The sequence below is a fragment of the Lolium rigidum genome, chromosome 4 (assembly GCF_022539505.1).
Source record: "Lolium rigidum isolate FL_2022 chromosome 4, APGP_CSIRO_Lrig_0.1, whole genome shotgun sequence".
NCBI lineage: Eukaryota > Viridiplantae > Streptophyta > Magnoliopsida > Poales > Poaceae > Lolium > Lolium rigidum.
In genome coordinates, this window is record NC_061511.1 from 254955896 (window position 1) to 254967785 (window position 11890).

General features: G+C 48.1%; 2 protein-coding genes across 3 annotated transcripts; both read right to left on the reverse strand.

Moving 5' to 3' along the window:
* Nucleotides 1-1834: 1834 nt before the first annotated feature.
* LOC124650287 (beta-glucosidase BoGH3B-like) lies at nt 1835-4770 on the reverse strand. The gene is made up of 8 exons (XM_047189834.1): nt 4391-4770; nt 4224-4314; nt 3977-4125; nt 3652-3895; nt 3420-3524; nt 3161-3343; nt 2868-3069; nt 1835-2344 (listed from the first exon to the last, which is right to left on the reverse strand). The coding sequence occupies exons 1-8, from the start codon at nt 4768-4770 to the stop codon at nt 1848-1850; spliced, it is 1851 nt and encodes a 616-aa protein (XP_047045790.1). The 3' UTR covers nt 1835-1847.
* A 1655-nt stretch (nt 4771-6425) lies between these two features.
* Nucleotides 6426-11641, reverse strand: LOC124707543 (coronatine-insensitive protein homolog 1b-like). 2 transcript variants are annotated; one of them, XM_047239207.1, is made up of 3 exons: nt 11130-11641; nt 7595-8069; nt 6426-7507 (listed from the first exon to the last, which is right to left on the reverse strand). In XM_047239207.1, exons 1-3 carry the CDS (start codon nt 11639-11641, stop codon nt 6698-6700), a joined length of 1797 nt encoding a protein of 598 aa, XP_047095163.1. In that variant the 3' UTR covers nt 6426-6697. The 2 variants fall into 2 exon arrangements, with proteins under 2 accessions (XP_047095163.1, XP_047095162.1); XM_047239206.1 differs by having other exon boundaries at nt 7595-8072.
* Nucleotides 11642-11890: the final 249 nt, after the last annotated feature.

Sequence of the window (11890 nt, forward strand, 5' to 3'; positions counted from 1 at the left end):
CCCGGAAACCCGCCGTGGCCGCCAAGGCGGTGGCGGGCTGCTGGGCCGTCGTCCGCGCCGCGCAAGCATGAGTGTAGACGGGTGCCGCGTCGGTCCATGTGGGAATCGGCGAGGGCGACGGCGGCCACCACGCGGGCCGGCCATTGCCGGGCGCCGGAGGCGGCCGGCGGCGGCGGCGGCGTAGCGGCGGCTCGCGGTAGCGGCGGCGGAACAACGGCCGGTCGGGGCGGCGGCGAACGGCGGCCGCTGCGGGCGGCGGGTGCCGGCCGGCCTTGATCTCCGCGAGCTCGAAACGGATGGCGCGGAGGCCGTCGGCGAGGTCCGCCAAAGTAGCGGGCAGGAGGTCGAGGCCCGTGGGGACGGCAGCGGCCTCGGTCTCCGTTGGCGGCGGCGGCGGCCCCCGCGCCGCGTGGGCGCCGGTCATGGCGGCGGAAGTGGTGGTGGCGGCGGTGGCCGTGGCGGCGATGGTGTCGACGGGGGCCGTTGGAGCCCATAAGACCTAGGCAATCTGATACCAAAGTGGTAGAGACTAGGGTTCTACCGGCATAGGGCGGAGGTTGTAAGGGCGGGAAGTGAGGGCGGAGAGGTTGGAGAGCTCGGCGCGGCGGCTGGGCGCCGTCGCGGAGGAAGGAGGCGGCGGCTAGGGTTGGTGCGGCGGGCTAGGGTTCTCCCGTCTCCCTTCGGAGACGAGACAGTAATGATACTGAATTATTGTCTGATTAATCTCGAAGGGATACAAGTGTTTATATAGGAGGACGGCCTCCTCGAAATCCTAATTTACTTGGGCTAAGCCCCTAATTTACTTGGGCTAAGCCCACAACTAGCCATTAGTGGGCTTCCTACGTAGGTCAGACCGACCATAACAGTACAATTAAGCATATATCTTCTGATTATTACTCTCATCCCTTTACCTCGAATTCATACCTGTTGCCTCCTCGTCCACACAGTTTTCTTTGCTCTTTATCTGAAAATTCCTCTGTACAGAAATGTTACCCACTGATGCATCATGGAGCCATCTTGCAAATCTTTGGAAACTTGTGTTACATAAGACAACCAGCGAGCATTATGGCAAGAACCTGAATATTCGAAAACATATCATAAAATTAGTTTCCATTGAGTTCCAGTATGCCTTCCTCATCATAAATAGACAATTGTCAAAGACTGGAAGCACCTCATATCTCTGAACCGGTCATTTTTGGCGAATTGTTCCGTACGGGACTACTGTTTCACCTTGCTGTGCAGCCTGTGTTTACATCCTTTACCTTTATAAGAAAAGGTGATTCCAAGAAACAGGTTCAGCTAGGTTCTCAGCAACATTCAGAATGAACATTATATCTTATTATATTCTGCTCACTTGATGATGCTGGTTGTAAGACTGTTTTGATTCTAATAAAAGATGCCGTGTATGCATCGCTTGATGCAGAGGCTGGGGATATACCCCATTTCGAAAAAAAAAATCTGTTCATCATCAGTCCACTCTCCAACTTATCACCCTGAACTTTCCTACAATGATATACTGACACAGTAAATGACAAGAGTAGACTAATTCTCCTTTGCTTCATTTTAGCTTCCTTCGGTACAAAGTAACATGAGCGAACCAAAACGGAATACTCCATTAAAGAGTCTAGTAACTAAATATTTATGATGAAGTGACTGAAGGAGCACCTTTCAAATATAAGAATATATATGAAAACATGGTTTGTACACCTTATACCATAATTCTCAACACTACATTATTTCTCCTTTACATAACCCAACACTCAACAGGTACAACATGAGTAACATTACGATTCAAATGTAACATTACGATTATGCATGAGCAAAGCCCAACTAAACCAAGGATGAGGTCACGGTGAAACTTCATCGCTTCTTAACATTTTCAACCCATATCCAAAAGGGAACAAGGGATCATATTTAACATCTCCTACATTTATAGGCAATTGATCAGAAGACCTATACCACGTTACAGGCAATGTGCCCACAAAATCATGATCTCCAAAGAGGCAATCAGTAATTCCCATGCCCTCACTTCCAGGTAGCCAGGCAGCAACAAGAGCATCTATCTTTTCCAGTACTTGTGGCTCAATGACCAAGGGCCTTCCAGATATCACAATCACTAGGGTAGGGACTTTACTAGCAACACGATTAATAAGGTCAGAACCATTGAAGGGAATACTAAGGTCAGTTCTGTCTCCCAACCATTCAGCATAAGGAACCTCCCCAACAACAACAACTGCATAAGAAAAGCCTCCAGATTCAAGGATAGCTTCTGTTGGGCTTTGCTCATGCACAACTTCTGTTTCCACTCCGACGGTTTCTTGTATGGCCTCCAATATGCTTGTACCTGTTGGTTTAGAACTTTCGATATCATATGTCTGTTTCTTAACATAATATTATGCAGAGTACAGATTTTATGCTGCTTGTACTTGATGGAACTATTTTTAATAAATAGAAAACAAAATTAAAAGTGGTGCATGGCTTGAAACGAATGGTTAGTAACTGCTCATGGTAGCTTGCGTTGTGGCATTTCTTCAGCGATTGTCTGGATGTGCACTCGTAAATTACCATCCCGGTGACTCTTGTATTTTATTTTGGCATTCAGTACAGGCGGGGCAATGCCTTCAGTCCATAAACAGACAACTACAACATAATACTTGAACGATCCACTGCAAGCACCTTAAAATTCAACTTAGAAGCAACAGCTTCACATCTGTAGGCATCATGGCAGTTTAAAATCGGGCATACATTATCCCTAACTACTTGGTAAATACAATTCTCAATGAGCAACAGTTTCTTCAGTACCAAGGTAATTGTAAATACTCCCTCGAATTAAAAAGTAATACGAAAGAAAATCGAGCTTTTCTTACCAATAGTTATCTTTCCACTGTCTCCATGCCATGCTATTGTCCACCCACCACACTGATACCCGATATTGTCAGCATGCGTCCCTGCAACGAGTATTCTTTTTGCATTTTTGGCCAATGGAAGGAACGTTTCCTTCTGATTCTTGCCATTTTTCAGAAGCACCAAAGACTTCCGGACAGCCTCCCGAGCCAGCAGCCGATGCTCCTGAAAGTTGAACAATTTAGTTTATCGTATATCATCAGAAATATGCAATTTGAGACAGTTAAGATGCAGAAGCATAGAAACGATAACCTACCTTACAACCCACACTGTCTAGTAGAGATGGATCTGAAAATGGATGCTCAAACACTCCAGATATGAACTTAACCCTTAGAATCCGCTCAACAGCATCATCAATCCGTGACATTGGTATCTCCCCCGACTCCACCAAGAACACAAGATCTTCCAAGAATTTCTCAAATCTGTGAGGTATCATAATCTGTAGATTGATCAGCAAATGCAAAAGAACCGGTCGCTGTAGAGTATATTTTCAGACTACGTAATATAACTAGTACCATATCCATTCCAGCATTAACTGACTGTGCAATGCAGTAGCGATAATCAAACCCTCGAGGCTCGCAGAGCCTGTCAATACCCTCCCAGTCTGACACCACAAAACCCTGAAACAACAGTTCACACACGCTGTCATAGTGTCATGTTCACAATTCATAGTCACTAATCTTTTTTTGACAGCTCATAGTCACTATTTGCATCAAAATAGCAATCAAATAGTGCACGATCTACTACCTTGAAGCCAAGCTTGCCCTTTAAAACATCTGTGAGCAAATAGCGGCTGCCATGCAATGGCTCCCCATTCCACTTAGAGTAGGACGCCATGACCGTCGCCACCCCCTGAGTAATGCAATCAGGGTAAGGTTTCATGTGGATCCTTTCCAAATCTTCTGGCGAGCAAATGGTGTTCCCCTCGTTGAGCCCCTTGTCAGTGCCACCATCCGCCACGAAATGCTTGGCGCAAGCAAGCACATTCTCCCTGCAAACCACGTTTAACCATTTGAACAAACAGGTTGTGGGCGTCTGCAGAAGTCACGGCTGATCTCGCCAATGGAATTACCTGACCGAAGCCAGGAACGGGTAGCCATGAGGGTGATCCGCCGGTGGCTGGCCCTGCAAGCCGGTGACAATGCCGGTCAAGGAGCGCACGATCTCTGGGTCCTCGCTGTAGCTCTCGTAGCATCTCCCCCACCTCGGATCCCTGCAAACCTGGAGGTAGCCCACGGGATAGAGCAAAGGTATATCAGGGAGGCCTCACTCAAATAGGCACCGCCGGTTAATCAGGAAGGTATTTGAGTTTGACTCACGGCGAGGCAGGGCGCGAAGGCCCAGTGTATGCCGGTGGCGCGGACCTCGAGCGCCGTCGCCTCGCCGATCTTGCGCACAAGCTCTGCGTCTCTGGAAGTCAACGGGGTACGGTTAAATGTGCCGATGAGGGCAATGGGTGTCATACGGCGTCAGGTGGTTGGGGTACCTGGAGGCTCCGAGGCCGACGTTGTGGGGGAAGACGGTGGCGCCGAAGACGTTGTTGTGGCCGTGGACGGCGTCGGTGCCGTAGAGGATGGGGACGGCGAGGCGGGAGGCGAGGGCGAGCCGCTGCATGTCGTCGACCATGCGCGCCCAGTCGGCCGGGGAGGCGCGCTCGCGGGGCGCGCTGCCGCCGGCGTTGAGCACGCTGCCGGCCGCGAGCTCCGTGAGGGCGCGGGGCGACACGACGGTGCGCTCGATCTGGGCCATCTGCGCCGCCTTCTCCCGCAGCGTCATCCGGGCCAGCAGGTCGCGCACGCGCGCCTCCACCGGCGCCGACGCGTCCTTGTACAGCGGCGCGGGGTCATCGCGTTGCGCTGCCGCCATGGTGGTAAGCAGAAGCGAGCGAGTGTGGAGAAGATGGGGTGGATCTCACGACGAAAACGAGGCGAACTGTCTATCTGTTTGATGGCGCCACTTGCACTTGGGGATAACCGTTTCAAACACCTTGTGACGTGGTGACGGCGTGATTTTGTCAGTGTGTGTCTGGGCTTTGGTCGACGCCAACGGCAGAATTTCTCTCCTTTGGAAAAGGAATACTATCTCCGTTCAGGTTTATAGATCTTATTCGTATCTCTAGATTATAAATTTGACCACTGCGATACAAGTTTTAAATATTTTACTTTCTAATGATATAAGTTATACAATTTATATTATGTGTAGGCTCTGTAAACCGGACAGAGGGAGTAGTAAACATTGCATGCAACATTAAAATACATCTGGATATATTTATCTAGAAAAATCCGCGACACTTAGAGCGTGAACATTGCTTTTATCTTAGCTATGCCACTGTGGATAACTTGGCTAACTGTTAAGCTAGTGGAGTGAGAAACTGAAAAAAGAGGCATGTTTCTCTTAATTAAGAGATCATCTCTTAGCTAGAAAGATAAACCATTTTTCTCCATTCTACGAGATGTCTTATCTTAGACATTATTTTCTAGTTCATGGTTTAATCATGCCATAATTTAATGAGCATGCAAACCATAATCATAGGGACAATGCTAAGAGATAACTCATTGTATAACATGTTATTTTGTCTTATCTAATTACATGCAATGACTAAGATAAGACGCTCTTTTATTAACCATTGTATATCCCTTATTTTGAAACGGATGTAATAGTTCATAACGATATCTAGATACATCATACAAGAACTCCAAAAGCGATCTATTGGAAGCACTCTAAAAAAAACCACTATCATTATTATGCTGCTATTCAAGTATAAGGAGACATGCGAGTTGGTTCTGGGTGAATATGCTTCCTTTATTAAAAATATAAAAATAAACGAAAAGAAATGTGCATGTGGACATCTTCACAACTTATGCACATGATCGGCTTGATGACAGACCAGTCGGTAACATGGCCACTGGTATATAGAGATGCAGTTGCTAACTTTTTCTCTTCTTTTTTATCTGGGCGGATATTCCTATGTATACCTTAGAGTACACGAAGACGCCGCCCGTATCCTATGGTGCGTGCATTACACGGATATGCTACAGTTTTTGGCGATGGTGACATGAGCACCCTTGTCACTGTCACGTACACACTGCCAAACTACTGATCAATCACCAGGCTTAGTCTTCGATCGTGTCATTTTATAGCTCATCCGTCGGTCATGAATCGCTGTCGCGTTTTTCGCCTAGTGACGCCAAATCCAGGGCATTGTATAGTATGCCTTGACACGACTTAAACCTCATCATCGATGAAGCCAAACATGGGCTGTATGCCTTGACACGACTTAAACCTCATCATCGATGAAGCCAAACATGGGCTGCTTCACCTGCTGTTCTTGGTTTTCACTACAAAATGCTGCCTTGCATCTGCAGTTTGTGGCATGCCTCCTGTTTCTACAAGTCTCATGATCCTGCTCTGTTCCCAAAAGTTTCAACAGACGAGCACATCATGCTCAAGACAGATCGTGCAGCATGCGACTCACCAAGAGGTTTTTCCAGGGAACATCTATGCACAACAGAAAACTTAAGTAGGCTGCGAAAACCAGGCATGCTTATATAGTTACATACTTCCAATGTTACAAATCCGGGGAGAATGCACAGAAGCGTCACAGTTGCACCTGCACAATGTTACATAGTAGTATACATCTTCCTATGCAAAAATAGCATGCGCTTACGCTTATTCCAGTACATAGCAGCTAGCTATCTAAATCCATACAATAACCACATACAAACATCCTTATTTCCCGACAAACTCAGGGGCTAGAACATAGCGGGAAGATACCGGCTTAGTGTATTTACATTCACGCAGGATGCAAAGGAACAACAGATTGCGGGTAGTCCGACCTCTTCCCAATAAGTGAGCAATATGCAAGCACCTGGGCATGTCTATCGATACAAGGCTGCCCATCCTCCTCCATCGGCCGACCTGCATTCTCGGTGCTGGGAGGTGTAAATTCTATGTTCCAGAAGGGCCTTGCCATCAGCATGAGGTCTCCGCCCGTTTGAGAGGCTCTGTAGCCCTGCACCCATACATACCTCAGAGAAGGCATTTGTAGCATAGCGAGAGCCAAAGCCCGCTCACTGAAGCAACAGCTCCTCAATTCCAGCTTCCGTAGGTTCCGGCACCCCGCTGCAAAACTGATTAATCCACCGTCGGTTTCCCCAAGGTTTCCCAGGAGCATGTACTGGATAGTTCCACTGTGCTGTCCAATATAACTAAGGCCTACATCTGAAAGCCCCCCTGGTCTCAAGTATAGCGCAAATCTCCGAAGCTTCGTGCAACCCCTCAGCAGCTCACGGACACCATTGTCAAGTGGCAAGTCTGTTATCCTCTCTTGTTTGTCTAGTAGGACAATGCGGAAGTCATAGAGATTTTTGCAGAAAGTTCCAATAGATTCCAGGGCTCCATTTGTGATATCAGACACATAGGCAGCTATGCTTTCCAGTTCACGGCAACCTACGGCTACAGCTGTTAGGCCAACTTGAGAAACTCCTCCTTCCTCTTCTTGCATACCAGGTTCATCATCCCCTCGTTCAATCCTGAGCCTTTGTAGCTTCTTGCATGTGTCTGCAACAATCCCTAATCCTCTATCTCCAATCACATTCCTCACCTGTCAAGCAAATTTAAGTTATTAGTACCAATAACTAAATGAGATCACTAATTATATATCGTCTCAATGTACAAGCACCATCATTACCGCAAGAACTAATAAGTTGGGACATTTTGCGATGAGCTGGCAATGGTCTTCAGTGGTGAGGAAAGTGTACTGCAAATCAAGCTTTTTGAGTACAGCAGAAAAGGGGAAGATTATATGCATCTCATTCGTCCCCATGAAAGTAAGTCCAAAGGAGCAAAGCTTTGAAGGAAGTTTAACATCTGCATACTTTCTGAGCTCCCCTTGCTCACTTATTTCCGCTCCAGCAAATTCTTCCAATGATGTAGCTATTTGGAAAAATCCAATTAAATCTGAAAGGTCACAGTCGCTAATCTTCAGTGAAATTAGTGACTTGCAATTCCTGGCCAGAAGCTCGAGGTCAGCTGGCACCACTGTGAGGTAAGTCAAGTAGAAGTTCAAGGTCACTAGAACAGGATTGTTGGCAGCAAGGTCATGGAGCCATTCAGTGCCATTATCAGTAATTGTACATTCTTCCAGAAACAAAGTTCTCAGTGATCTGCTGAATTTCGTGTAACATGTTAGTGCAGTGATCTTAGCAAGATACTAACAACCAAAGCATTCAAATTAGGGTGGTTACAGAATAAAGAAGTGCACTGAAGAGAAACAAATGTAGCTTATAGCAGCATAAATACTACCAAATGTGGTAAGTGGTGACCAACATGGAAAACAAATGTAGTACTACAATTACGTAAGAAATGTATTACCGGCTTAGATAAATAACGAAGTAATATTCTAGTGCCCAAGTTGTTTTTGAGCTTTTGTTGGCCAGCTCAGTAGTCTTCAAAGTGAAGTCAATATAATCTGCTCTTTGCATTTTATTAAGTGGCATGCATGAATCATTGAAAGCATTTATAGCTTACCAAATTTGGGGTTCTTTTGGAGAAATTTTTTGTACCAAATTCATCAAAATGGATGAAAATGGTGGCATGATCTTAAATAGATCTTTTGCTTCATTCAGAATACATCCAACAATGAAGCCAACTAGATTTATTTTTTAACTTTTGCATTTTAGTAACTCTAGTTTTTTATAGAACGTATTCAATGACCTCGTCAGGATGACCAAACTATAACTAATTTTAAAAAGTAAAACTCATGCAAATATGGACGATTCGAGTAAAAGACGAACTAGCTTTGGTCAAGTCAGTAATACTTCCTATTCCAGAATTAACTGATATAAAAGAAGCAACAAACAGCTGACTGTTAATGCTGTACAACTAGCTTTGGTCAAGTGAATAATACTTCCTATTATAGAATACCTCTTTTGTTTGATTTGCTTACTTCCATTTGTTTCATTCAGAAACCAGAATACACTCAACAACGAAATCAACTGTTCTTTCTAGTAACTCTAGTTTTTTTTTATAGAACGTATCCAATGTTAGAATGGGGAAACTATAACTAGTTAAAAAAAAAAGGAAACTCATGTAAATATAGTCAGTCTGACACTACATAATACATCCTAGTCTAGAATTAACTGGTATAACAGAAACAACAACACAGCTGACTATTAATGCTGTACAACAATACGGTTTGAGTAAAAGACGAGCTAGCTTTGGTCATTTCAATCACTAATGCTTTGTTCCCTACACTTTGTTCCTGCCAGATTTGGTGACCTCTTGCAAATTGCTTAAAGAGGAATAAATGCTGTGAAATGGACTCTTATGCATCATCATCATCATCAACCAGAAACTTGGCACATTAAATTAATCACCAATTATGAAGGAAACATAAAGCACAATGTAGTTACAGTACACTTACAAGGCAACAAACTCTATGCACAGGAAACTACAACTAATTTTGAAAAGGTAAACTCATGTAGCAAATATAGTCAGCCTGACACTACATAATAGTTTTTCCTATTCTAGAATTAACTGGTATAACAGCAACAACAAACAACTGGTGACTGTACTATTCGAGTAAGAGACGAGTTAAGCTTTGGTCAAGTCAATCACTAATGCTTTGTTCCTGCCAGATTTGATGACGATCTCTTGCAAATTACTTAGAGCATCTCCAACAGAGGCTGTAAACTAGGCGCGCGCTAAAAAAACTGCCAATATACAGCGCTAAACGCGTTTTTGCGCCCTCCAGCAGACGCTGTAAAATAGGTCGCGCTGTAAATATTTTAGTGCGCGCGGTAGTTTGCGCTATCCAAAGCGGCATATCTAGTGCGCCGGCTACCGCGCGGCTGTAGGCTGGAACCGCTCGCGCGAAAAAGAACTGCTGCTGCTCGCCGGCCGCGCGCATCGCGAGTTCCACCGGCCGCCGTGCTGCAAGCTTCGCCGGCCGCCTCCCGCAGAGCTCCGCCGGCCGTCGCCCCGCGAGCTCCGTCGGCCGCCTCCCTGCGAGCTCCACACGGCCGCCGCTGCTGCGAGCTCCGTCGGCCGCCGTGCGAGCTCCGTCGGCCGCCGTGTTGCGAGCTCCGCCGGCCTCACTGCAAGCTCCGCCGGCCGCCGCCTGCCGAGGCTCCGTCGACCGCCGCCCTGCGAGCTCCGTCGGCCCCGCTGCGAGCTCCGCCGGCCGCCGCGCTACGAGCTCCGTTGGCCGCCGCGGCTGCGAGCTCCGCCGGCCGCGCACGCGAGGCACGGACTCGATTTCGATTGTTGTGGCTAGCTAGACTCGGTTCGGCCGCGCGCGGACTCAATTGATGTGGCCGCGCACGCACGCACGAACTAATTTCGGCCGGCCGCACATGGAGATTCGATTGCTAGCTTGCTAGCTATATCAATTTCTAGCTACATGGATAATGCACGGTAATTTAGTTGAATTTTTCAGATTTATTTGTAGCCTGTTTGATCTTGTTTGTTCTATGAATGTTGAAGAAACTTGTTTGTGGAGCTCTATTTTACAGCCTCTGGTGAAGGGTTGTTTTTCGGCTTCGTGGTTGCGCTGTAAAATAGAGCCTCTGGCGAAGCACGCGTCGGCGCCGCGCGCTATATCCGAATCGAGCGCGCTGCAAACGACTTTTACAGCGCCAAATTTTAGAGCCTCTGTTGGAGATGCTCTTAAGAGGAATAAATGCTGTGAAATGGACTCTGATTCATCATCACCAACAGACAGAAGCTGAGAACATCGAATTAATCACTTATTAGGAAGGAAACAGAAGGCACAAAGTAGTAGTTGCAGTACAGTTACAAGGCAACAAACTCTAACCATGCAGATGCAACTGTAATAAGGCAATGAACTCTGCTATGCTATGGTATGGTTTGTATTGTATTGTTCCACCATTTACCATCGTGTCTCGTCGTCGTCATGCGAGGAGGAGAGTACAGAGAGCAGTATGCCCTACAAACAATAGGATAGGAGGCATCCAGATCTCGAGCTACTTTGGGCAAACACCACCCGTCCTATCCTACGTAGAAGTAGAACTAGTTTCTACTTGGAGAAAGCAGTTATTAGATCGGCGCTCCATGATTGCCCCTCCTATTTCGGGACATCCAGCAGCACGATTGTGCAGCCAGTGGCTATATCCTAAATCCGGCTTGCTTGTGCGTGCCAGTCGCAGATCGGAGCCAATAGAGGTATGAGTGAGTTCGTAGCAAGTAGCGAAGGTGTTTTTTACCTGCAGGAGCGTGCGACGAGGCGTAGCGCGTCGGTGGAGAAGCCGGAGCACTTGTCGAGCTTGAGCTCCTGCAGCATGTGGCCGCGGGCGCGGACGAGGGCGTCGAGGTCGTCGTCGGTGACGACCATGCGGCGCAGGTGGAGCGCCTTGAGGCACTCGAGCGGGGCGGCGAGGTGGGCGACCCAGGGCTGCGCGTAGGCGCCCCAGTCGTCGGGGATGAGGCCGAACATGGCGGCGCGCGGCTTGCCCTTGACGGCGAGCGACTCGAGGCTTGGGAAGCGCGCGAGCAGGCGCGCCGGGGACACCGCGTAGCAGAAGGGCACGGTGACGTGCTTCCGCGTGAGCGCGTCGATGCGGTGCCAGCGGCGGCAGGCGAGCGAGGCGGCCTCCCGGTCGCGCGGGTCGTCGACGTGGGCGAGCACCAGGTGCAGCGCCTCCTCCGGGACGCCGCTGCCGTCGAGGATGCTCAGCGCGCGGGTCAGGCGGCCCGGCTCCGGGGCCTCCCCGCCCATCGGTCGGGCGGGCTACGCGTCTGCGCCGGCGAGGCGGGGATCTGGGCCGGCGAGGGATGGAGACATGGGGGATTTTCGCCCCCACTTGGCTTTGCTGATGGTGGTGGTGCAGAGAAGAGAGAGAGAGGGGAGAGAAAAATAATTGGAGGGAGGGAGAAGTGTGGGAGGAAGATGTGGATTGGGGGGAAAGGGTTACTTGTGCGCGATCCAGCTGTGGATGCTGCGCCACGTCAGCGACGGCGTCAGGTG

Excerpts from the sequence above, each read along its gene's own strand:
- LOC124650287 (XM_047189834.1), bottom strand. The coding sequence starts at position 4,770 with ATGGCGGCAGCGCAACGCGATGACCCCGCGCCGCTGTACAAGGACGCG. Across the intron at positions 3,896-3,976 it reads CCGTTCCTGGCTTCGGTCAG|GGAGAATGTGCTTGCTTGCG; the intron begins GTAATTCCATTG and ends CGTGGTTTGCAG. Across the intron at positions 3,070-3,160 it reads TAGACAGTGTGGGTTGTAAG|GAGCATCGGCTGCTGGCTCG; the intron begins GTAGGTTATCGT and ends TTCAACTTTCAG.
- LOC124707543 (XM_047239206.1), bottom strand. The coding sequence starts at position 11,641 with ATGGGCGGGGAGGCCCCGGAGCCGGGCCGCCTGACCCGCGCGCTGAGC. Across the intron at positions 8,073-11,129 it reads CTCGTCGCACGCTCCTGCAG|CAGATCACTGAGAACTTTGT; the intron begins GTAAAAAACACC and ends CACGAAATTCAG. Across the intron at positions 7,508-7,594 it reads CCAACTTATTAGTTCTTGCG|GTGAGGAATGTGATTGGAGA; the intron begins GTAATGATGGTG and ends TTTGCTTGACAG.